Source organism: Cherax quadricarinatus, chromosome 22 (assembly GCF_038502225.1).
Source record: "Cherax quadricarinatus isolate ZL_2023a chromosome 22, ASM3850222v1, whole genome shotgun sequence".
In the NCBI taxonomy this organism is placed as follows: domain Eukaryota; kingdom Metazoa; phylum Arthropoda; class Malacostraca; order Decapoda; family Parastacidae; genus Cherax; species Cherax quadricarinatus.
The window spans coordinates 39,907,559-39,933,224 of NC_091313.1; the positions used below are offsets into that span (position 1 = coordinate 39,907,559).

The 25,666-nt window shown below is 40.9% G+C and overlaps 1 protein-coding gene across 1 annotated transcript in view; it reads left to right on the forward strand.

Annotated features, from left to right (window-relative positions):
* The window catches only part of LOC128689625 (axoneme-associated protein mst101(2)-like), a 160,503-nt gene that overhangs the window by 61,134 nt on the left and 73,703 nt on the right, over positions 1 to 25,666 (forward strand). Inside the window, exons 2-3 of the mRNA XM_070087714.1 lie at positions 5,308 to 5,457; positions 12,437 to 12,605. Coding sequence (XP_069943815.1) covers positions 5,377 to 5,457; positions 12,437 to 12,605 — 250 coding nt within the window. The 5' untranslated portion in view covers positions 5,308 to 5,376. The remainder of the gene's footprint in view (positions 1 to 5,307; positions 5,458 to 12,436; positions 12,606 to 25,666) is intronic.

A 25,666-nucleotide genomic window follows, 5' to 3' on the forward strand; every position in this document is an offset into this window, starting at 1 on the left:
TAGTGTAGCAGTGAGAAGTTGTGTTGGTGCTGCAGTGAGAAGTTGTGTTGGTGAAGCAGTGTAGCAGTGAGAAGTTGTGTTGGTGAAGCAGTGTAGCAGTGAGAAGTTGTATTGGTGCAGCAGTGAGAAGTTATGTTGGTGAAGCAGTGAGAAGTTTTGTTGGTGTAGCAGTGGGAATTTGTGTTGGTGTAGCAGTTGGAAGTTGTGTTGGCGTAGCAGTGGAAAGTTTTGTTGGTGCAGCATTGGGAAGTTGTGTTGGTGAAGTAGTGTAGCAGTGAGAAGTTATGCTTGGTGAAGTAGTGTTGCAGTGAAAAGTTGTGTTAGTGCAGCAGTGGGAAGTTGTGTTGGTGCAGCAGTTGGATGTTGTGTTGGTGAAGTAGTGTTGCAGTGGGAAGTTGTGTTGTTGCAGCAGTGAGAAGTTGTGTTGGTGAAGCAGCGTAGCAGTGAGAAGTTGTGTTGGTGAAGCAGTGTAGCAGTGAAAAGTTGTGTTTTTGCAGCAGTGAGAAGTTGTGTTGGTGAAGTAGTGAGAAGTTGTGTTGGTGTAGCAGTGAGAAGTTGTGTTGGTGAAGCAGTGTAGCAGTGAGAAGTTGTGTTGGTTAAGCAGTGTAGCAGTGAGAAGTTGTGTTGGTGCAGCAGTGAGAAGTTGTGCTGGTGAAGCAGTGAGAAGTTGTGTTGGTGTAGCAGTGGGAAGTTGTGTTGGTGAAGTAGTGTTGCATTGAGAAGTTGAGTTGGTGCAGCAGTGGGAAGTTGTTGGTGCAGCAGTGAGAAGTTGTATTGGTGCAGCAGTGAGAAGTTGTGTTGGTGTAGGAGTGGAAAGTTGTGTTGCAGTTAGAAGTTGTGTTGGTGCAGCAATGGGAAGTTGTGTTGGTGAAGAGTGTAGAGGTAGAATTAGCTGTTAATGTACAGAGGTGTGAACAGTGCACAAGATCGCACGTGACACACTGTTACCAGAAATATTCAGGTCTCAGGACTGGTTTATGTTGTGACTAGTTTATGCTCGTTAAATTGAAACTATAAATTATTGTCATTATATACCAGACACTGCGAATAAAAATATCAAGATTACGAAAACTTGCCTACACTGTAATAATGTTCCCAAGCGAAGTTCTGGTAGGGTACAATGCTGTGTCTGCCAGGAGTTAAGCCATGTTCCAGGAGTTGATATTCTCTATATACCAGCACTGATGCTGAAGAAAGGAAATATTTTTGGCTCTGCTCGAAAGACAGAAACCAGCGGATCAAATATCATAAATATTTAAAAAGAGAAACAGTAAGAGAAAAATGTCCTTCTTGGAGAAAATATAAATATTATATGGCAGACGGAAAAGTAAGAGAGTGGAAAGAGTGATGCAGCTGGAGGTGTCACCCCTGGTGCAGCTGGAGGTGTCACCCCTGGTGCAGCTGGAAGTGTCACCCCTGGTGCAGCTGGAGTTGTCACCCCTGGTGCAGCTTGAGCTGGTAGTGGTACAGATGCTGGTACAGGCACCGCAGATCGCTGGAGGTCAGGAAAAACTGCATCAGTTGGGAACCCAGTTCCCCAAAATTCTAGCAAACAAAAATCAAATCTGTGCAGATTCTATGCCTTGCGTATCTGTAGGCATGGAATATCTGGAAAAAAAAAACGAAGGGGACGTACAATTTTGACCACTTCCCCTCCCCCCCCCCAAAAAAAATGACCTTATCTACTGGGAACCCCTGGAAGCACTGGACTTGTACTCGCTGGAACGCAGCCGAGAGAGATATATCATAATCTACACTTGGAAAATCCTACAAGGAATGGTCCCGAATCTGCACACAGAAATCACTTCCAATGAAAAGTAGAGGCGCCATTAGTGCACTAAGAGGAAACACAATAAGTGTCCGGGGCCCAAGACTGTTCAACAGCCTCCCATCATGCATAAGGGGAATTACCAATAGGCCCCTGACTGCCTTCAAGAGGAAACTGGACAGATACTTAAAAGTCGGTGCCGGATCTACGTGCGGCCAGCAGTAACAGCCTGGTTTATCAGGCCCTGATCCACCAGGAGGAGTGAGTCCGTCTTCTTCTGGTAAAATTTTCACCCTGAAATATGTTATTCAACAATTCGTGAAAGACAATGCTACAACTCAAACTGCCATTTAAAAGGAACCAGAAGGTACAGATCCCACAAACCTTGGGAAACAAACCATGGTAGTTACCACCCGTCAATAGAGAGAGATTTTCTAGTGCCAGGAAGAAAAAAAAACTGGCAGAAAATGACATTTGTATTAGCAAATATACATCCATCAACCAACAACAATATACATTTCATCAGTGGATTCCTCAAAGATTCAGATGCAATGTACCAGCTTCCTCAGAAACCCACATAAAAGATGATTTTGACAACGAAATATGGATACCAGGATACAACTTAGTTAGATGCCGCAGAAAAAACAGGCAGCAAGAAATGGCTTGCCTGTATGTCAGAGAGTCGCTCATCTTTTCAGAATTACTAAACTCCACAAATGATGTAGTTGAAGTTTTGGTAGTAAAGCTTGAAACCCTAGCCACCAGATGCAACTTCCCAACAATTCAAGGAACATCTTTTGAAATTTACAACTGTCCCGAAAATCTTCCAATTCCAGCCCCAAATATAATACTAATAATAATAATAATAATAATAATAATAATAATAATAATAATAATAATAATAATAATAATACGTTAATTATATCTTTATTTACTACAAGTACACGTACAAAGTATACAGTCCTAGCTGACATCAATGACATACTACTATATACAAAGCCTCTTGTTATGCAGAGCATTTCGGGAAAATTAAGTCAGCTTTGTCCCAGGATGCTACCCACACCAGTCCACTAACACCCAGGTACCCATTTTACTGATGAGTGAACATAGATAACCTGTGTAAAGAAACACGCCCAATATTTTCACCCTAGTTGGGAATCGAACCCAGACACTCGCCGTGTGTAGCCAGAGCTTTAGCCACCAGGCCAAGTGATTTCGTCTTAAGACATCTAAAATAGAAGATTGTGACAAATAATGTTATAGCGGATAACTCCAGGCAGATCAGATGAAAATTCACGCACACATTAGCTATTACATATCTACAGCAAAATCACTTTAAGCAAGCAAATAGTAGGACCAAAAAGACTGAAAAATGCACTTGGCCTAATTTTCACTAATTCTGTAAATATTACAGAATGAAAGACAATACACTCGGATCACAATATAATCGAAGTACAGACATGTATGTGTCTTGTCCAACAAACTGAAATCATTTATGAGGATGTCTTCGCCAACTTCAGCCTCAATAACAAAAGCATCCAGTAGGATCAAATTAACCATGTCCTAAACGAAACTTGCTGGGAAGATGTCCTAAACAACACGGGTCCTAACCTAAGCCGAGAAAGAATAAACTATGTGACACTTGGGCTATGCTCAAGCCACATTCCGCTATAAATAAAAGAAGAGAAGATGTAAATTAGAAAGGGAGAAAAATGCTACCTCTACACGCGAAGGTGAAGAATCACAGAGCTGCTCCAAGTGGCCAGTATATCTGGAACACGGAAAGAGGCACTGGCTAGAGAAATAGAAAAAGTCGTACTTAAGCTAAATGAATTACACAATAGCAAGGAACAACAAAAAAACCTAAAGGTATAAATGAATTGGAATAAATCCAAATTATTTCTTTTCTTGTGCCAAAACTATGGCAAAACCCTCATCCAGTATTGGACCCCTGCTTAAAGTGTGGGACTTACACAGATGATAGCAAAGAAATGAATGAGATACTGAGGCCTCAATATGACTCAGTGTTTAGTGAGTCGCTAATCAGACTAAGGGTCGACAATCTAAATATTTTTTTGTATGACTGAAATTCAATATTTGTTTACAGCATTATGGTTGTAGAGATTCTCTACAACCATGGTACTGTAAACACCACCTCCAAGGCTCAGGGACTGATTACCTCATCTTTTGTATATAGTTCTGTTTTCTAATTATGTCCAAGAATCTGTATTGATAAAGCCACTGGATGGCGAAACGTCTACAGTAAAGAAAACCAGATGTTGCACAAGTGTCTTAACTTTCATATATATATATATATATATATATATATATATATATATATATATATATATATATATATATATATATATATATATATATATATATATATATTATACATATATATAACGTCGTGCCGAATAGGCAGAACTTGCGATCTTGGCTTAAATAGCAACGTTCATCTTGCCATATAGGACAAGTGAAAATTTGTGTATGCAATAATTTCGCCAAAATCATTCTGAACCTAACGAAAAAATATATATTTCACTGTGTTTCTTTAGTATTAAATTACTGTAAACAAATCTAAAATACATTTAGTTGGGTTAGGCTAAAATAAATTCTTTTTATAATAAGGTTACGTAAGTTTTCTAAGATTCTTTTGGTGCAAAATTAAAAATTTTTACATTAACATTAATGAAAAAAATATATCTTCAAACGTACAAGATTTTTTTTTAGAAAAGGCTTAATTTTAAATGAGTTCTTGCTAACTGACCAGTTTTACATATTCGGCACGACATATATATATATATATATATATATATATATATATATATATATATATATATATATTAAGTTCTTTCTAAAATTTTCTCTTATACGTTTATAGATATACATATTTCATTTATGTAATGGAAAGATTTTTAATTTTGTACCAAAAGAACCTTAGAAAACTTACCTAACCTTATTATAACAAGCGCAATTTAATTTTGCCTAATCCAACTAAATATATTTTAGATAAGTTTACAATAATTTAATAATAAAAAACACAATGAAAAATATTTTTTTCGTTACGTTCAGAATAATTTTTGCGACATTATTTCATATATAAATTTTCTGTTGCCTTATTCGGCAAAAAGAGCGTTGCTATTGAATCCAAAATCGCAAGTTTTGCTTATTTGGCAGGTCATATATGTATAAATACATTAATGTGTGTGCACACTCCCCAAAAATGTTCATGAAATTGAAATTGTTAGTATCCATAATGACATACTACCAAGAACTATGTATTTAAAAACCTAATTTCGCTTTCCATAAATGACTCATAACTTTTTCAACATGTATAACTATGTTTTATTCTCCTTTCCTGAGTTCTTCTTCTTTGTTTACAACCCAACAATAGGCACATTACATTTATAATTTATTATATATTGCATTTTTTTTTTCAAGATATTATGAAATTACTTTAAGCTTTGCATATTAACTCTGTTGTTATATGTATGAATGAATTCATTACTATTTTTTGATAAAAATCATTAATACAGAGGTGTGGGAGAGCGAGTGTGGCTACACAGGTTGACACAAAGCTGCAGTAACAGTCACAGTAAAGCGTCATGGGAGCTACTACTTGGCTGGTCTTAACTTGGGTGTTGGTCGCTCTGGCCTCCATTACTGTCTACGGGAAACGCCAAAAAGCAAGTGAAGAAACTTATTTTCGTATTTTAAGCACTGACTCTCATTCTCTCCTTTTCTTTATAATTGAACGAAAGGAACTTAAAAAAACTGGATTTTCAAAATATTCCTTCACAAGTAGTACTTTCCTTTTCACTATGGTATTTGAGGTGGTAGATCATGGTGGTGTATATGATATTGTGTATATGGACTTCAGGAAACCTTTGATAGAATTCTACACGGGAGATTGTTGAGGAAAGAAGTGGCACGCGGAATAAGAGTGATTTTTTTTCCATATCAGAGGCGTGGTTGACAGACAGGCAACAGAAAGTTTGCATAAATTAGAAGAAATCAGAGTGGGCAGGCGTTACAAGAGGTGCTCCACAAGGGTCAGTGCTGGTCCCATTGTTTTTCGAAATATGCATAAACAACATATATGAAAAAATATATAGCGCCATAAGCAAATTTGCCAATGACACCAAAGTAAGCTGTCAGATTAATTCCGACGAGGACACTAGATCTGGTTAAGTTGATGCAGTGGTCAGAGAAGTGGCAGATTCAGTTAAATGAATGCAAATGTAAGTTTCTAAGCCTGGTTAGCAGTAATGTGAAGCCAAGACAAGAGTGTATCAGTGTTTGCAATTAAGCTAATAAAATTCTTGGCTTCATATCAAGAGGTATAAATATGAGGAGGCCTCAGGTTATACTTCGGCTCTATATATATCTCTGGTTAGACCTCATTTAGACTATGCTGCCCGGTTCTGGTCACCATAGCACAGAATAACAAAAATAAGCTGGAAAATATACAGAGAATGATGACAATGATGTTCCCATGCATCACAAATCTTTCCTACAATGATAGACTGAGGGCACTGAATCTGTACTTACTGGAAAAGGCGCAGAGTTAGAGAGGATAAGACTGAGGTGTAGATGGGAATCAGGAATAAATGAAGGGGCTATAAATAATGTGGTAAAAATATCTAATGAAGACAGGACTCGAAGCAATGGATTAAAAAATATAATGATATTGTATATATTCTGTGATAACTATTTCTGATATAAAATTATCAGTGCAAAATAATAATAATAATAATAATAATAATAATAATAATAATAATAATAATAATAATAATAATAATAATAATAATAATAATAAAAATAAGTATAATATCGTTATTTACTACAAGTACAAGGTATACAGTCCTAGCTGACGTCAGTGACATACAACTATACAGAAAGTCGCTTGTTATGCTGAGCATTTCGGGCAAATTAGGTCAATTTTATCCCAGGATGCGACCCACACCAGTCCACTAACACCCAGGTACCCATGTTACTGATGGGTGAACATAGACAACCGGTGTAAGGAAACACGTCCGATGTTTCCACCCCGTCGGCGGGAATCGAACCCGGACCCTCATCATGTGAAGCGAGAGCTTTTGCCACCAGGCCACGGCTCACCGTGGCCTGGTGGCAAAAGGACTGGAAGTTATCTAACAATATACTGAAGCCGATAGGAAACGCTGAAACAAGAGCAGGGATATGACTGGCTAAAAATAAGAAAGTTATAGAATTTAACATAATATATTGCTGTCTAGATTATAGTAAAGTAATAAGGTGCTTTTTAACACTAGCCTTGAACTGGTTGGCAATAAAGAACTATTGGAGTTTTCAGGAAGAGAGTCCAGATTTTAGGGCCTTATACACGAATAGAGTTTTTACACAGTTTGTTTCTGACACGAGGGATATCAAAGAGATGTTTGCCTCGTATTATGTCTATGAGTCCCGTTTGACATCCACACGGTAGCAGATTGAGATTAGCCATGGAGTTTTCCACTCCCTGAATGTGGCTGGTGCTAGGGAAAGTAAATTTAGCGTCCTCACTGGACACCTAACGTTTTATGCCATGGTGGCGTTGTGGTCTAGGGTGTCCAGAGTTTACCTAACTTCAGGGAAGGCTGCCTAAACGCCTCGGGTTCGATTCTCGGCTTTATACCGCTCGCTTCCATAGTTAAACAGGTAAAACTTACGATTTTGTAAGGCAAGCGAAAATTTGTGTATGCAATAATTTAGCAAAAATCATTCTGAACCTGACGAAAAAATATATTTTATTGTGTTTGTTTATTATTAAATTATTGTAAACTTATCTAAAATATATTTAGTTTGATTAGGCTAAATTAAATTGCGCTTATTTTAATAAGGTTAGGTAAGTTTTCTTCTGATATAAAATTATTATTTTTTCATTAACATAACCGAAAAAAACTTACAAAAGAAAATTTTGAAAAGGACTTAATTTTAAATGAGTTCCTGCTAATTGACTAATTTTATCTATTTGGTACGGCGTATACATATATATCCTCATCTTCATATCTGACATAGACAGGGATATTAGCCACAGCGCCATGTCATCTTTTGCAGATGACACCCGAATTTGCATGACAGTGTCCTCCATTGTACACTCCGCAAGACTCCAGGCGAACATCAGCCAAATCTTTAAATGGGCCGCAGAAAACAATATGAAGTTCAATTATGAGAAATTTCAATTACTCCGATACGGAAAACGTGAGGGAATTAAAATTACATCTGAGTATAAAACAAATTCCAACCACACAATAGAGCGAAAAGCTAATGTCAGAGACCTGGGAGTGATCATGTCAGAAGATCTCACCTTCAAGGACCATAACATTGTATCAATCGCATCTGCTAGAAAAATGACAGAATGGATAATGAGAACCTTCAAAACTAGGGAGGTCAAGCCCATGATGACACTCTTCAGGTCACTTGTTCTATCTAGGCTGGAATATTGCTGCACACTGACAGCACCTTTCATGGCAGGTGAAATTGCTGACCTAGAAAATATTCAGATAACCTTAACATTTACCTGGAGTTTACCTGGAGAGAGTTCGGGGGTCAACGCCCCCGCGGCCCGGTCTTTGACCAGACCGCATAAATGAGATAAAACACTTCAATTACTGGGAGCGTTTGAAGTTCCTGAACCTGTACTCTCTAGAACACAGGCGGGAGATATACATGATTATATACACTTGGAAAATCCTAGAGGGACTAATACCAAACTTACACCCGAAAATCACTCCCTGTGACAGCAAAAGACTCGGCAGACGATGCAACATCCCCCGATGAAAAAGCAGGGGTGCCACTAGCACGATAAGAGAACACACAATAAATGTCAGGGACCCAAGACTTTTCAAGTGCCTCCCAGCATACATAAGGGGGATTACCAATAGACCCCTGTCTGTCTTCAAGCACCTAAAGCCAGCACCTAAAGTCAGTACCTGACCAGCCGGGCTGTTGTCCGTACGTCGGTTTGCGTGTGGCCAACAGTAACAGCCTGGTTGATCAGTCCTTGATCCACCATGAGGCCTAGTCACGGACCAGGCCGCAGGGGCGCTGACCTTCGGAACCCTCTCTAGGTATACTCTAGGTGTATTTATGTATATATATATATATATATATATATATATATATATATATATATATATATATATATATATATATATATATATGGGTGGGTGCAGGAGGAAAGAGGAGTGATTGGTGGAATGATGAAGTAAAGGGTGTGATAAAAAAGAAAAAGGTAGCTTGTGAGAGGTTTTTACAGAGCAGAAGTGTTATAAGAAGAGCAGAGTATATGGAGAGTAAAAGAAAGGTGAAGAGAGTGGTGAGAGAGTGCAAAAGGAGAGCAGATGATAGAGTGGGAGAGGTACTCCCAAAAAATTTGGATGAAAATAAGAAAAAAATTGGAGTGAGATAAACAAGTTAAGAAAGCCTAGGTAACAAATGGATTTGTCAGTTAAAAACAGAGTAGGAGAGTTAGTAGATGGGAGATGGAGGTATTGGGTAGATGGCGAGAATATTTTCAGGAACTTTTAAATGTCGACGAAGAAAGGGAGGCGGTAATTTCATGCACTGGCCAGGGAGGTATACCATCTTTTAGGAGTGAAGAACAGGATGTGAGTGTGGGGGAGGTGCGTGAGGCATTATATAGAATGAAAGGGGGTAAAGCAGCTAGAACTGAAATATTAAAAGCAGGGGGGGATAGTGTTGGAGTGGTTGGTATTTTTGTTTAATAAATGTATGAACGAGGGGAAGGTACATAGAGATTGGCAGAGGGCTGAGTATACCTGGAAAAGTGTATACTAGGGTTATTATTGAAAGAATTAGAGGTAAGACAGAAAGTAGGCTTGCAGATGAGCAAGGAGGCCTTAGAGTGGGTAAGGGATGTGTAGATCAAGTGTTCACATTGAAACATATATGTGAACAGTATTTAGATAAAGGTAGATAAGTTTTCATTTCATTTATGGATTTAGAAAAGGCATATGATAGAGTGGATAGAGGAGCAATGTGGCAGATGTTGCAAGTATATGGAATAGGTGGTAAGTTACTAAATGCTGTAAAGAATTTTTATGAGGATAGTGAGGCTCAGGTTAGGGTGTGTGGAAGAGAGGGAGACTACTTCGCAGTAAAAGTAGGTCTTAGACAGGGATGTGTAATGTCACCATGATTGTTTAATATATTTATAGATGGGCTTGTAAAAGAAGTAAATGCTAGGGTGTTCGGGAGAGGGTTGGGATTAAATCATGGGGAATCAAACACAAAATGGGATTTGACACAGTTGCTTTTCGCTGATGAGACTGTGCTTATGGGAGATTCTATTCTAAAGGAAAGTTGCAAAGGTTAGTGGACGAGTTTGGGAGTGTGTGTAAAGGTACAAAGGTGAAGTGAACATAGACAAGAGTGAGGTGATGAGAGTATCAAATGATTTAGATAAAGAAAAATTGGATATCAAATTGGGGAGGAGGAGTATGAAAGAAGTGAATGTTTTCAGATACTTGGGAGTTGACGTGTCGGCAGATGGATTTATAAAGGATGAGGTTAACCATGGAAATGATGGAGGAAAAAAGGTGAGTGGTGCGTTGAGGTATATGTGGAGACAAAAAACAACATTATCTATGGAGGCAAAGAATGGAATGTATGAAAGTATAGTGGTACCAACACTCTTATATGGGTGTGAAGCTTGGATTGTAAATGCTGCAGCGAGGAGGCGGTTGGAGGCAGTGGAGATGTCCTGTCTAAGAGAAATGTGTGGTATAAATATTATGCAGAGAATTCGGAGTGTGGAAATTAGGAGAAGGTGTGGAGTTAATAAAGTATTAGTCAGAGGGCTGAAGAAGGGTTGTTGAGGTTGCTTGGTCATTTAGAGAGAATGGATCAGAGTAGAATGACATGGAGAATGTATAAATCTGTAGGGGAAGGAAGGTGGGGTAGGGGTCGTCCTCGAAAAGGTTGGAGGGAGGGGGTAAAGGAGGCTTTGTGGGCGAGGGGCTTGGATTTCCAGCAAGCATGCGTGAGCGTGTTAGATAGGAGTGAATTGAGACGAATGGTGTTTTGGACCTGATGAATTGTTTGAGTGTGAGCAGGGTAATATTTTGTGAAGGGATTCGGGGAAACCAGTTATTTTTATATAGCCGGACTTGAGTCCTGAAAATGGGAAGTACAATGCCTGCACTTTAAAGGAGGGGTTTGGGATATTGGCAGTTTGGAGGGATATATTGTGTATCTTTATACGTATATGCTTCCAAATTGTTGTGTTCTGAGCACCTCTTTACGTGCTTGGCTAGGTGTGGGTTCCAAACTGGTGCCGCATACTCCAATATGGGCCTAACGTACACGGTGTACAGGGTCCTGAACGATTCCTTATTAAGATGTCGGAATGCTATTCTGAGGTTTGCTAGGCGCCCATATGCTGCAGCAGTTATTTGGTTGATGTGCGCTTCAGGAGATATGCCTGGTGTTATACTCACCCCAAGATCTTTTTCCTTGAGTGAGGTTTGTAGTCTCTGGCCCCCTAGACTGTACTCCGTCTGCGGTCTTCTTTGCCCTTTCCCAATCTTCATGACTTTGCACTTGGTGGGATTGAACTCCAGGAGCCAATTGCTGGACCAGGTCTGCAGCCTGTCCAGATCCCTTTGTAGTTCTGCCTGGTCTTCGATCGAGTGAATTCTTCTCATCAACTTCACGTCATCTGCAAACAGGGACACCTCAGAGTCCATTCCTTCCGTCATGTCGTTCACAAATACCAGAAACAGCACTGGTCCTAGGACTGACCCCTGTGGGACCCCGCTGGTCACAGGTGCCCACTCTTACACCTCGCCACGTACCATGACTCGCTGCTGTCTTCCTGACAAGTATTCCCTGATCCATTGTAGTGCCTTCCCTGTTATCCCTGCTTGGTCCTCCAGTTTTTGCACCAATATCTTGTGTGGAACTGTGTCAAACGCCTTCTTGCAGTCCAAGAATGTGTGTGTGTGTGTGTGTGTGTGTGTGTGTGTGTGTGTGTGTGTGTGTGTGTGTGTGTGTGTGTTCATCTAATTTCTCACCTAATTGTGGTTGCAGGGATCGAGTCTTAACTCCTGGCCTCTTCACTGGTTGCTACTAGATCTACTCTCTCCCTGCTACATGAGCTTTATCATACCTCTTCTTAAAGCTATGTATGGATCGTGCCTACACTACATCACATTCCAGACTGTTCCACTTCCTGACAACTCTATGACTGAGTGTGTGTGTGTGTGTGTGTGTGTGTGTGTGTGTGTGTGTGTGTGTGTGTGTGTGTGTTTAGTTTCACTAGTAATTGAATTTCTACTTGTTAGTCCTGTGTGTGCTTGTTTGCAATCTTTGTTAAAAACTGCGTAAACACAGTGATAATGGCTTTCTTTGTACTTAGCAAATCAAAATTGTAATTACACATTGTAAACTATTCTAAGAAATAAAATAATTAATCCTTACTAAGAAACATATGAAGATCTTAAGGTAAAATTTACTTACTGTTTTCAAGTTTTAATGTTATTCAGGAGAACTTGTTATCTGGCACAATAAAGACTTTCTTATTTCGTAACCAAAACAGTAATTTAATAACTAGTGAGGTTCAATGATATAATAGAAACACTCACTGGTGATGTACGTTACTTGTGTTTGTTGGTATTGCAGGTGGTGCAGCAAGAACCCTCACAGCTGGCTCGGCAGGCGTCCCCATTGAAGGGCCAGGGTATGACTTGTCTTGATGCTGGAGGAGAGTGTCTACTCACCCACAGTTGGTGCCACTTTCCTCTACCATACTTCGATGACTGTTCCCACCCCACTGCCATTTGCTGCCATCGTGAGTCTGCTCATCTGTTATCCGGTTTTCCAACACCTTTGGTTGAACAATAGATTAAAATATCTCATTGGTCAAAAGAGAGGCATATATAGGCGAATCAAAAGAGGAGAGGGGCAGTTAAGAAATCAATATATTCAGTTAAAGGGAGAAATAAAAACGGGAATAAGAAAAGCAAAAAGAGATTATGAGGTTAAAGTTGCAAGAGGATTGAAGACTAACCCAAAAGGATTCTTTCAGCAGTAAGATTAGGGACAAGATAGGCCCACTCAAAAGTTACTCAGGTCAGCTCACTGACAGTGATAAGGAAATGTGTAGAATTTTTAACACTTACTTCCTCTCAGTTTTTGCACAGGAAGATACTAGTGATATTCCAGAAATAATAAATTATATAGAACAGGAGGATAATAAACCATGCAAGATTAGGGTCACAAGTGACATGGTTCTTAGACAAATAGATAAATTAAAACCAAACAATTCCCCAGGCCCTGATGAACTGTATGCAAGGGTTCTAAAGGAATGTAAAGAGAAGCTTAGCAAACCTTTGACTAATCCTTTCAATATATCACTACAAACTGGCATGGTGCCAGATAAGTGGAAAATGGCAAATGTGATACCTATTTTCAAAGCAGGTGACAGGTCCTTAGCTTCGAATCACAGACCAATAAGACTAACCTCCATAGTGAGTAAATTTAAGGAATCAATAATTGCCAAGACAATTTGTAACCATCTTGAAAAGCATAAATGAATTAAGGAATCTCAGCACAGTTTTACAAAAGGGCATTCCTGCCTTACGAATTTGTTGACTTTTTTCACTAAGGTATTTGAGGAGTTAGATCGTGGAAGTGAATATGATATTGTATACATGGACTACAGTAAGGCTTATGATAAGGTCCCACATCAGGGACTATTGAGGAAAATTAAGGCACACAGAATAGGAGAATTTTTTTTCCTGGATAGAGGCATGGTTGATAAATAGGCACCAGAGTTTGAATAAATGGGGAAAAATCAGAGTGGGGAAGTGTCACGAGTGGTGTTCCACAGAGGTCAGTATTGGGCCCCTTGTTGCTCACATTCTACATAAACTCTATATATCCTTTGTAAGGCCTCATTATGCTGCACAGTTTTAGTTACCGTATTACAGAATGGATATGAATATTCTGGAAAACGTACAGAGGAGGATGACAAAGTTGATCCCACGCATCAGAAATCTTCCCTATGAGGATAGACTGAGGGCCCTGAATCTGTACTCTCTGGAAAGGCATAAAATTAGGGGGATTATGATTGAGGTGTATAAATGGAAAACAGGAATAAATACAGGGGATGTAAACAGTCTACTAATAATATCTAGCCTAGACAGGAATCACAGAAATGGTTTTAAGTTGGAAAAATTCATATTCAGGAAGGATATAGGAAAGCACTGGTTTGGTAACAGAGTTGTGGATGAGTGGAACAAACTCCCAAGTACAGTTATAGTGGTTAAAACGTTGTGTAGTTTTAAAAATAGGTTACATAAATGCATGAGTGGGTGCGGGTGGGTGCGAGTTGGACCTGACTAGCTTGTGCTACTAGGTCAGATGCCGTGCTCCTTCGTTAAGTGAATGTGACCTGACCTGACTAGGTTAGGGCATTGGCTTAAGCCGGTGGGAGACTTGGACCTGCCTTGCATGGGCCAGTAGGCCAGTTGCAGTGTTTCTTCTTTCTTATGTTTGAATACCCAACATGAGTGTACACTCTTGTCTGCAGCTGTTCTACTATACCTTTGTACACCAAGCGTGAGTTTACACACTTGTGACCCCTTGTTCCAACACCACCTCCCAACACATTAATCATAACACTTGTTGACAACTAGTAATATAACTCCCGTCTGCTGCCAACGTGGATATTCCTTGTGGCCTTTGTTATTGTAATTTCATACCGACTGTTTCTCCAACAGAGTTAAAAAATTGTGTGACTCCAAGTGTAGATCGTTATCTGTATAAATTATGAGCGCAGACAATTATTTTGTTATGACTTACTCGATTCATCTGTGATGGAATAATAAAAGTTCACGTCTGTAGGATTAACATTTATAAATTTTGAAAAACCACAAACTAGTGGACCCCCGGTTAACGAACTTTTTTCATTCCAGTAGTACGTTCAGGTGCCAGTACTGACCGAATTTTTTCCCATAAGGAATATTGTGAAGTAGATTAGTCCATTTCAGACCCCCAAACATACACGTACAAACGCACTTACATAAATACACTTACATAATTGGTCGCATTTGGAGGTGATCGTTCAGTACTCAGTGGTCAGTCGTCACGTGAGGTCACAGACCCTGAGCTGCTTTGGGGATTAGTGTGGACGGTTACAAAGCATGGCTTGCTTCTGCAGTGTTTTAAAAATTGAGGTTGGAGAGTTGAAGGAGGAGGTCTTGCTTCTCCAGGAGGAGATTAGGAGGCTGAAGGTCCACCTCAATGGGTCTGGGAGAGAGTGTGAGGTGGCTGGAGTTGTGGGGAATGAGGCTTCTAGCAGCGAGGTGCAGTCTGTCTCTCGCTGTGAGGAGGCTGTAGTTGGGGAGGCAGCAACGGCTACCAGCAGTGAGGTGCAGCCCAGCACCTGCTACAAGTGGCGAGTAGTTCACAGTAATGGAAGGCGCATCAGAGTAAGGAAAGTTAAGAGTGAAGATCTGAAGGTAGGAAATCGCTTCTCTGTTCTTCAGGATGAATGTACTTCAGTGGCCAGTGAAGGTAAGGGTACTACTGCCCCTGCTAATGGAGGTAAGCGCATTCTTGTGGTTGGTGACTCTCAGGTAAGATACTTTGACCATGCTTTTTGTAATAGGAATAAGAAGATGAGAGATAGAGTGTGCTTCCCTGGAGCTGGTGTTGGGGACATTGTCAACAGGCTGGATAATATCATGTCAGGTAATAGGAGCAAGCCCATTATCTGTCTCAGTGCTGGTGGAAATGATATTGGGAAGGGTAGGAGAGAAGAGCTGCTAGATAAGTACAGGTCAGCTATAGATTTCATTAAGTCTAAGGGAGGGATCCCAATCATATGTAGCATCTTGCCTAGAAGGGGAGTAGGAAATGAATGGTTGTCTAGGGCAATTGGTGTAAATTGCTGGCTAGACAGATACTGCAAGGAACTTGCAATCCCATTCATTGACAACTGGAACAACTTTTATGGCAAACATGATATGTATGCAAGGGATGGGGTACATCTCTCTGGGGCTGGGGTGGTAGCACTTGCAGACTCGATTGAGAAGGCCATTGGTGAAATGCCTATGATTTTAAACTGATGGAAGATAGAGGTATGGGTGTGTGTGGGAAACAAGCAGGTTGCAACACTTGGGTTGGAAACAGTAAATGTATAAAAGGCATTCAGCATGAAGTTATAAATAAAGACAAAAGATCAGGTCAGCAAACAAAGGGGGACAGCAGAGGGCAGCAAGGGACTAGCTCCCTTAAGGTTTACTATACTAATAGCAGGAGTGTAAGAAATAAGATAGATGAGCTAAGATTAATTGCAAGTGCAGGAAACATAGATATTATTGCTATAACAGAGACCTGGCTCAATCTGAAAGATAGAGAGATGCCCTCTGAATGTCACATACAAGGCTATAAATTATTCCACACTGACAGGGTCAACAGGAAAGGTGGTGGAGTAGCGATGTATGTCAGAGACAATTTAAATTGTTGTGTTAGACAAGATATTAAATTAGAAGCGTCAGCCACTGAATCTGTTTGGTTACAGCTTCTCGAGGGCCGAGAAAAACTAATTTTGGGTGTGATTTACAGGGCCCCAAATCTTGATAGGGAGTGCAGTAAACTTCTATGGGACGAAATTCGTAAGGCATCTACATACGAAAATGTTGTGCTAATGGGAGATTTCAACTATAGACAGATTGACTGGAGCAATTTGACAGGAAATTTAGAGTCAGGTGACTTTCTTGATACGATCCAGGATTGTTTTTTAAAACAGTTTGTGACAGAGCCAACTAGGGGAAATAACCTCCTTGACTTGGTTCTTGCCAGTAGGGAAACACTAATTAATAATCTTGAGGTTAATGATGAGCTTGGGGAAAGTGATCACAAATCACTCAGTTTTAATATATCATGGAATTCCCCTAATAATGGCAATCAAGTCTCCGTCCCTGACTTTCGCTTGGCTGATTTCATAGGACTGAAAAATTACTTAGGTGGGCTGAACTGGAATGACCTGACTAAGGGTCAGGTAGGTGGTGATGGTTGCCGATATGATGCTTTCCAGGGCATAGTTCTAGCTGCTCAGTCAAATTATGTTCCAAATAGGGAAATCAGATCAAACAAAAATGATCCTAAATGGATGAACAATAGATTAAAATATCTGATTGGTCAAAAGAGAGGCATATATAGGCAAATCAAAAGAGGAGAGGGGCAATTGAGAAATCGATATATTCAGTTAAAGAGAGAAATAAAAAAGTGAATTAGAAAAGCAAAAAGAGATTATGAGGTTAAAGTTGCAAGAGAATCGAAGACTAACCCAAAAGGATTCTTTCAGGTATACAGAAGTAAGATCAGGGACAAGATAGGCCCACTCAAAAGTTCCTCGGGTCAGCTCACTGACAGTGATAAGGAAATGTGTAGAATTTTTAACACATACTTCCTCTCAGGTTTTACACAGGAGGATACCAGCGATATTCCAGTAATGATAAATTATGTAGAACAGGACGATAATAAACTGTGCACTATTAGGGTCACAAGTGACATGGTCCTTAGGCAAATAGATAAATTAAAACCTAACAAATCCCCAGGCCCTGATGAACTGTATGCAAGGGTTCTAAAGGAATGTAAAGAGGAGCTTAGCACACCTTTGGCTAATCTTTTCAACATATCACTACAAACTGGCATGGTGCCAGATAAGTGGAAAATGGCAAATGTGATACCTATTTTCAAAACAGGTGACAGGTCCTTAGCTTCGAACTATAGACCAATAAGCCTAACCTCCATAGTGGGAAAATTTATGGAATCAATAATTGCCGAGGCAGTTCGTAGCCACCTTGAAAAGCATAAATTAATCAACGAATCTCAGCATGGTTTTACAAAGGGGCGTTCCTGCCTTACGAATTTATTAACTTTTTTCACTAAGGTATTTGAGGAGGTAGATCATGGTAATGAATATGATATTGTGTATATGGACTTCAGTAAGGCTTTTGACAGGGTCCCACATCAGAGACTATTGAGGAAAATTAAAGCACATGGAATAGGAGGAGAAATTTTTTCCTGGATAGAGGCATGGTTGACAAATAGGCAGCAGAGAGTTTGCATAAATGGGGAGAAATCAGAGTGGGGAAGTGTCACGAGCGGTGTTCCACAGGGGTCAGTGTTGGGCCCCCTGCTGTTCACAATCTACATAAACGACATAGATGAGGGCATAAAGAGCGACATCGGCAAGTTTGCCGATGACACCAAAATAGGCCGTCGAATTCATTCTGACGAGGACATTCGAGCACTCCAGGAAGATTTGAATAGACTGATGCAGTGGTCGGAGAAGTGGCAGATGCAGTTTAATATAGACAAATGCAAAGTTCTAAATGTTGGACAGGACAATAACCATGCCACATATAAACTAAATAATGTAGATCTTAATATTACGGATTGCGAAAAAGATTTAGGAGTTCTGGTTAGCAGTAATCTGAAACCAAGACAACAGTGCATAAGTGTTCGCAATAAAGCTAATAGAATCCTTGGCTTCATATCAAGAAGCATAAATAATAGGAGTCCTCAGGTTGTTCTTCAACTCTATACATCCTTGGTTAGGCCTCATTTAGATTATGCTGCACAGTTTTGGTCACCTTATTACAGAATGGATATAAATTCTCTGGAAAATGTACAAAGGAGGATGACAAAGTTGATCCCATGTATCAGAAACCTTCCCTATGAGGATAGACTAAGGGCCCTGAATCTGCACTCTCTAGAAAGACGTAGAATTAGGGGGGATATGATTGAGGTGTATAAATGGAAGACAGGAATAAATAAAGGGGATGTAAATAGTGTGCTGAAAATATCTAGCCTAGACAGGACTCGCAGCAATGGTTTTAAGTTGGAAAAATTCAGATTCAGGAAGGATATAGGAAAGTACTGGTTTGGTAATAGAGTTGTGGATGAGTGGAACAAACTCCCAAGTACCGTTATAGAGGCCAGAACGTTGTGTAGCTTTAAAAATAGGTTGGATAAATACATGAGTGGATGTGGGTGGGTGTGAGTTAGACCTGATAGCTTGTGCTACCAGGTCGGTTGCCGTGTTCCTCCCTTAAGTCAATGTGACCTGACCTGACTAGGTTGGGTGCATTGGCTTAAGCCGGTAGGAGACTTGGACCTGCCTCGCATGGGCCAGTAGGCCTTCTGCAGTGTTCCTTCGTTCTTATGTTCTTATGTTCTTAAGCGGGGGTCCACTGTATCAGCATTTTAATTCGCTCTCAGTATTTAACGGAAGAATAGCTCTATTTCAGGTGTCTTTCCCAGTAATATTTTCACGTTTCGCGAGATTTTCGCTGACTTGACTGGGAGCCAGCCAGTCACAGTCCAGCCAGTCCCAGACCAGCCAGTCCCAGTCCAGCCAGGCCCAGTCCAGCCAGGCCCAGTCCAGCCCTTGGTAACATAATGTGAGCCATGCTGCTTGCGAAAACATAATTATATTAACGTGATCACGATGCCTGTGGTAAGATAATGAAACCCATGCAGCCTGTGGAAACATTGTGTGACCCATGCTGTCTGTCATAGCATAATGTGATAAATACTGCATGTGATAGTATAATGTGACCCAAGCTGCCCGTGGTAATATAAAATGATCTATGCTACTTGTAGTAACAATGTGACTACCTCCAAATAATGTGACTCACGCGTGGCCCATTCTGCCAGTGATAACATGATGTGACAAATACTGCATCTGGTAACAATGTGATGTATGCGGTCTGTGGTAAAATATTATATCACATGCTGCCTATGTTGGCATCATGTATTACCATTGTCTGTGGTAATACAATGCTGTCTAACGAATATAATGCAATCTTTGCGGCCCATACAGTCTGTAGTATTAAAATGGTATAAAATACCGACAGATTGTTAGGTAAGACACATATGCAACAGTTAGGTATCTTTATTTCGAAACGTTTCGCCTACACAGTAGGCTTCTTCAGTCGAGTACAGAAAAGTTGATAGAAGCAGAAGATACTTGAAAACGATGTAATCAGTCCATCACCCTTAAAGTTTTGAGGTGGTCAGTCCCTCAGTCTGGAGAAGAGCATATTGTTTCAGACAACGGAACAATGCTCTTCTCCAGACTGAGGGACTGACCACCTCAAAACTTTAAGGGTGATGGACTGATTACATCGTCTTCAAGTATCTTCTGCTTCTATCAACTTTTCTGTACTCGACTGAAGAAGCCTACTGTGTAGGCGAAACGTTTCGAAATAAAGATACCTAACTGTTGCATATGTGTCTTACCTAACAATCTGTCGGTATTTTATACCATTTTAATGTTCATTCTGTGTACGAATGGTATATAATACCGACAAGATGAGAGTAAGACACATGTGCAACATCTGGGTATCTTTATTGTAGACGTTTCGCCATCCAGTGGCTTTATCAATACAAATTCCAGGACATAACTTGAAGACAGTAGAACTATGTACAGAAGATGAGGTAATCAGTCCCTCAACCTAGGAGTAGGTGCGAACAGCACCATAGTCGTGGAGATTCTGAAGCAGAAGAAAGAATCCTGGCGCTTATATAGTAACGTCAGGTGAAGCAGACGAGGGCAAATTCACTGGTTGGCGGGATTCCCCAGTGGAAGTAGGTCCGTCCCAAAGAGATGGGTTGGTTGTAGTAGTAGATGTCGTAGTCGTGAAGGTTATGTACATGTCCTCAGAATTAAGATTCCATGATGTTGCAGTGTCTGACAAGTTGTGTACGAATGGTATATAATACCGACAAGATGAGAGTAAGACACATGTGCAACATCTGGGTATCTTTATTGTAGACGTTTCGCCATCCAGTGGCTTTATCAATACAAATTCCAGGACATAACTTGAAGACAGTAGAACTATGTACAGAAGATGAGGTAATCAGTCCCTCAACCTAGGAGTAGGTGCGAACAGCACCATAGTCGTGGAGATTCTGAAGCAGAAGAAAGAATCCTGGCGCTTATATAGTAACGTCAGGTGAAGCAGACGAGGGCAAATTCACTGGTTGGCGGGATTCCCCAGTGGAAGTAGGTCCGTCCCAAAGAGATGGGTTGGTTGTAGTAGTAGATGTCGTAGTCGTGAAGGTTATGTACATGTCCTCAGAATTAAGATTCCATGATGTTGCAGTGTCTGACAAGTTGTGTACGAATGGTATATAATACCGACAAGATGAGAGTAAGACACATGTGCAACATCTGGGTATCTTTATTGTAGACGTTTCGCCATCCAGTGGCTTTATCAATACAAATTCCAGGACATAACTTGAAGACAGTAGAACTATGTACAGAAGATGAGGTAATCAGTCCCTCAACCTAGGAGTAGGTGCGAACAGCACCATAGTCGTGGAGATTCTGAAGCAGAAGAAAGAATCCTGGCGCTTATATAGTAACGTCAGGTGAAGCAGACGAGGGCAAATTCACTGGTTGGCGGGATTCCCCAGTGGAAGTAGGTCCGTCCCAAAGAGATGGGTTGGTTGTAGTAGTAGATGTCGTAGTCGTGAAGGTTATGTACATGTCCTCAGAATTAAGGTTCCATGATGTTGCAGTGTCTGACAAGTTGTGTACGAATGGTATATAATACCGACAAGATGAGAGTAAGACACATGTGCAACATCTGGGTATCTTTATTGTAGACGTTTCGCCATCCAGTGGCTTTATCAATACAAATTCCAGGACATAACTTGAAGACAGTAGAACTATGTACAGAAGATGAGGTAATCAGTCCCTCAACCTAGGAGTAGGTGCGAACAGCACCATAGTCGTGGAGATTCTGAAGCAGAAGAAAGAATCCTGGCGCTTATATAGTAACGTCAGGTGAAGCAGACGAGGGCAAATTCACTGGTTGGCGGGATTCCCCAGTGGAAGTAGGTCCGTCCCAAAGAGATGGGTTGGTTGTAGTAGTAGATGTCGTGAAGGTTATGTCAGACACTGCAACATCATGGACTGATTACCTCATCTTCTGTACATAGTTCTACTGTCTTCAAGTTATGTCCTGGAATTTGTATTGATAAAGCCACTGGATGGCGAAACGTCTACAATAAAGATACCCAGATGTTGCACATGTGTCTTACTCTCATCTTGTCGGTATTATATACCATTCGTACACAACTTGTCAGACACTGCAACATCATGGAATCTTAATTCTGAGGACATGTACATAACCTTCACGACTACGACATCTACTACTACAACCAACCCATCTCTTTGGGACGGACCTACTTCCACTGGGGAATCCCGCCAACCAGTGAATTTGCCCTCGTCTGCTTCACCTGACGTTACTATATAAGCGCCAGGATTCTTTCTTCTGCTTCAGAATCTCCACGACTATGGTGCTGTTCGCACCTACTCCTAGGTTGAGGGACTGATTACCTCATCTTCTGTACATAGTTCTACTGTCTTCAAGTTATGTCCTGGAATTTGTATTGATAAAGCCACTGGATGGCGAAACGTCTACAATAAAGATACCCAGATGTTGCACATGTGTCTTACTCTCACAATGTTCATTCTGTCAGACACTGCAACACAAGGGTATCTTGGTACAGACCATCAACTTCGACAACCTCTACTAGTGAGAACGGCTGGGTTTGAGAGGGACCTGCCCTCCCAAAGCAACCTACGTCTCACCTCCTGGCACTATATAAGGCCCCATTCTGTCACTTCAACTTCGGCACATCACACAGTTGCTCTGCACCACAAGAAGCCTCTCTTCGACCCCGCCGGGGTGTAGAATTTATATTCTACAAACGTCACATCCTTTTCACAATGCTGTCGAATCGTGTGAAAATCAAGCCTGTGAATGGTGCAATAAATGACTCCTCGAAGTTAGCTTTAGCTACCGTCGTAAGGACCTGCCTGCAGGTCAAATTTACGGCAAACCACTCTCTGAAAGACTCCTTCATTGTCGTCTGCACAGATGACACGGAAGCACTAAAACTAATGGACGACTCATCAATCAGGACCCTACAAACGCAACAATTCACTCTTTCCCCGTCTCCATTCTTGAAGTCGAAACGTTCGGTCTTTGTGAAAAGACTGGACAATATCGTCACCTCTCTCTCTACTGAAGCACTGAAGACATCTATTGAGGAACAAAACACCTGGGCCTCGGTAGACAGCATCTCCAAGATCCCCAATGCCTCATCTATGCTAAAGATTACATTCTCAGACATCTCCATGGCTGCCCAAGCTATCTCTGACGGTCTGGCCATCTCATATTACCACATTCACCCAAGTCATATAGAACAAGAACGTTTCACATACATCTCCCACTGCTGGACCTGCTACTCCTATAATCACACCACCAAGGACTGCCCCATCAAGGATATGAAGTTTTGTTCAAAATGTGGGAATAATGGACACGATTTCAGATCCTGCACCATTACTACAGCACCAACATGTCTTAACTGCAAGGGTAATCATCATACTCTTGCAGCTAAGTGCCCACTCAGGAAAGAAATCATATTGAAGAAAACTAAAGTTCTGAAGAACACCTCCAATTCACCGACATACGCTGCAATAACCAAACCACAAACCGACACCATCAAGACTCTACACGCTAATCTACAGGCACCATCGCCCAGCAACTCCCTCTCTCCACTCCCCGACGGTGCTCCCTCAAAGGTGCTGTACTGCATGGTGTATGCACACCTTGCAAACGCAGCAAGCCCCGGCACTTTCAACACCACTATTAACGAACTATTCCGTCTGAACAACATGCCTGCCTTCAATTTTCCGGACTCCACACCTTCAGAAGACATCCTCAAGATCCTTCCCAACGTCCTGAACTTTTCTGCACCTGCAGACCTGTCTCCTGCCCAAGCAACTGCTCCTGTAACTTCTATAACCACTTCCACCGCTGACAACGATGATCAAGTTGCCTCAACCACCGTCTCCCACCTCTCCCAGCCTGCTGTTACACAACCATTACACCTCACAGCTGCTCCTGTCGACCCTCAGTCACCTGCTACAACCATTGTAGATTCTCCCAATGAATTCACTCCAGAAGAGGAAGATAACGACGACTCCAGTAAACCCTCATGGGAAAACCTTACTTTTTACACTTCTCCTTCAAATACTGACACCATGACCTGTACTGAACTCTACAAAAGCCTCGGTGCTGGAACAGTCAAGTATGCATGTGAATCACCGCTTCACTTCACACTCACCCAAGTTCTTGAGTTCATCAAGCCTCTACGTTTCACCTTCAGTAACAAGGCTAAACTATACCACCTATCTAGAAGCAGCTTTAAAAAGTTCGAAAATGGCTCCATTGCTAACCTGCCTCCTCAGTTACTCCTATAACTCCCATATGTGTTCTACCCTCTGATGTGACCTAGCCTGCTGCCAGCTACTCAAGATTCAAGACTTCAACTACCACAAGTTCAATGCAACAGTCCCTGCTATTCCTGTTCTCAAGTCTGCACCACGATCGCCTTAGCTGCTGGGTTAAGCCCTGGCTCTGTTTCTCTGACTAAGAACACTCCTCTCCAGAGCTATTCTTCATCTGTCCCATCTTCCCCGCTCATCCCATTGGGATCTTACCTGAACTTGTTTGCTTTGCTTACTTCAACTTCATATTGTTTCAGACAACGGAACAATGCTCTTCTCCAGACTGAGGGACTGACCACCTCAAAACTTTAAGGGTGATGGACTGATTACATCGTTTTCAAGTATCTTCTGCTTCTATCAACTTTTCTGTACTCGACTGAAGAAGCCTACTGTGTAGGCGAAACGTTTCGAAATAAAGATACCTAACTGTTGCATATGTATCTTACCTAACAATCTGTCGGTATTTTATACCATTTTAATACTACAGACTGTATGGGCCGCAAAGATTGCATTATATTCGTTAGACAGCATTGTATTACCACAGACAATGGTAATACATGATGCCAACATAGGCAGCATGTGATATAATATTTTACCACAGACCGCATACATCACATTGTTACCAGATGCAGTATTTGTCACATCATGTTATCACTGGCAGAATGGGCCACGCGTGAGTCACATTATTTGGAGGTAGTCACATTGTTACTACAAGTAGCATAGATCATTTTATATTACCACGGGCAGCTTGGGTCACATTATATTATCACATGCAGTATTTATCACATTATGCTATGACAGACAGCATGGGTCACACAATGTTTCCACAGGCTGCATGGGATTCATTATCTTACCACAGGCTTCGTGACCACGTTAATATAATTATGTTTTCGCAAGCAGCATGGCTCACATTATGTTACCAAGGGCTGGACTGGGCCTGGCTGGACTGGGCCTGGCTGGACTGGGACTGGCTGGTCTGGGACTGGCTGGACTGTGACTGGCTGGCTCCCAGTCAAGTCAGCGAAAATCTCGCGAAACGTGAAAATATTACTGGGAAAGACACCTGAAATAGAGCTATTCTTCCGTTAAATTGTAATACTGAGAGCGAATTAAAATGCTGATATCCTGCAAATAAGCTAAGATCTCCAACACTGGAGCTGTACAATAATAATGACAAACTAGTTAAAATTTGCGCCAAAGAAGCACATATGTCAAGCAGTTCACATTTATCTAGAAATATATGTTACTTACTGTTGTTGAGTGTTAAGCCAATAGATGACAGCCTAGAATATTACAGTCCTTATCACATTGTGTCAACCTATGAACTGCAGTGCATATTTGGTGGATACAAGTGAGAATAGGACCTACCTTGCTCGTGTAATGGTAGCTTGTGGCACTGACTGTGCCATATAGGCCGGGAGTGATGTCTTGAGTGCTGCTAATCTCCATACATCTCCATAATATCCTATCACTTGCAACTCGTCATACAGTCACTTTAATACCGCCAATCTTTATTCACGGTAGAG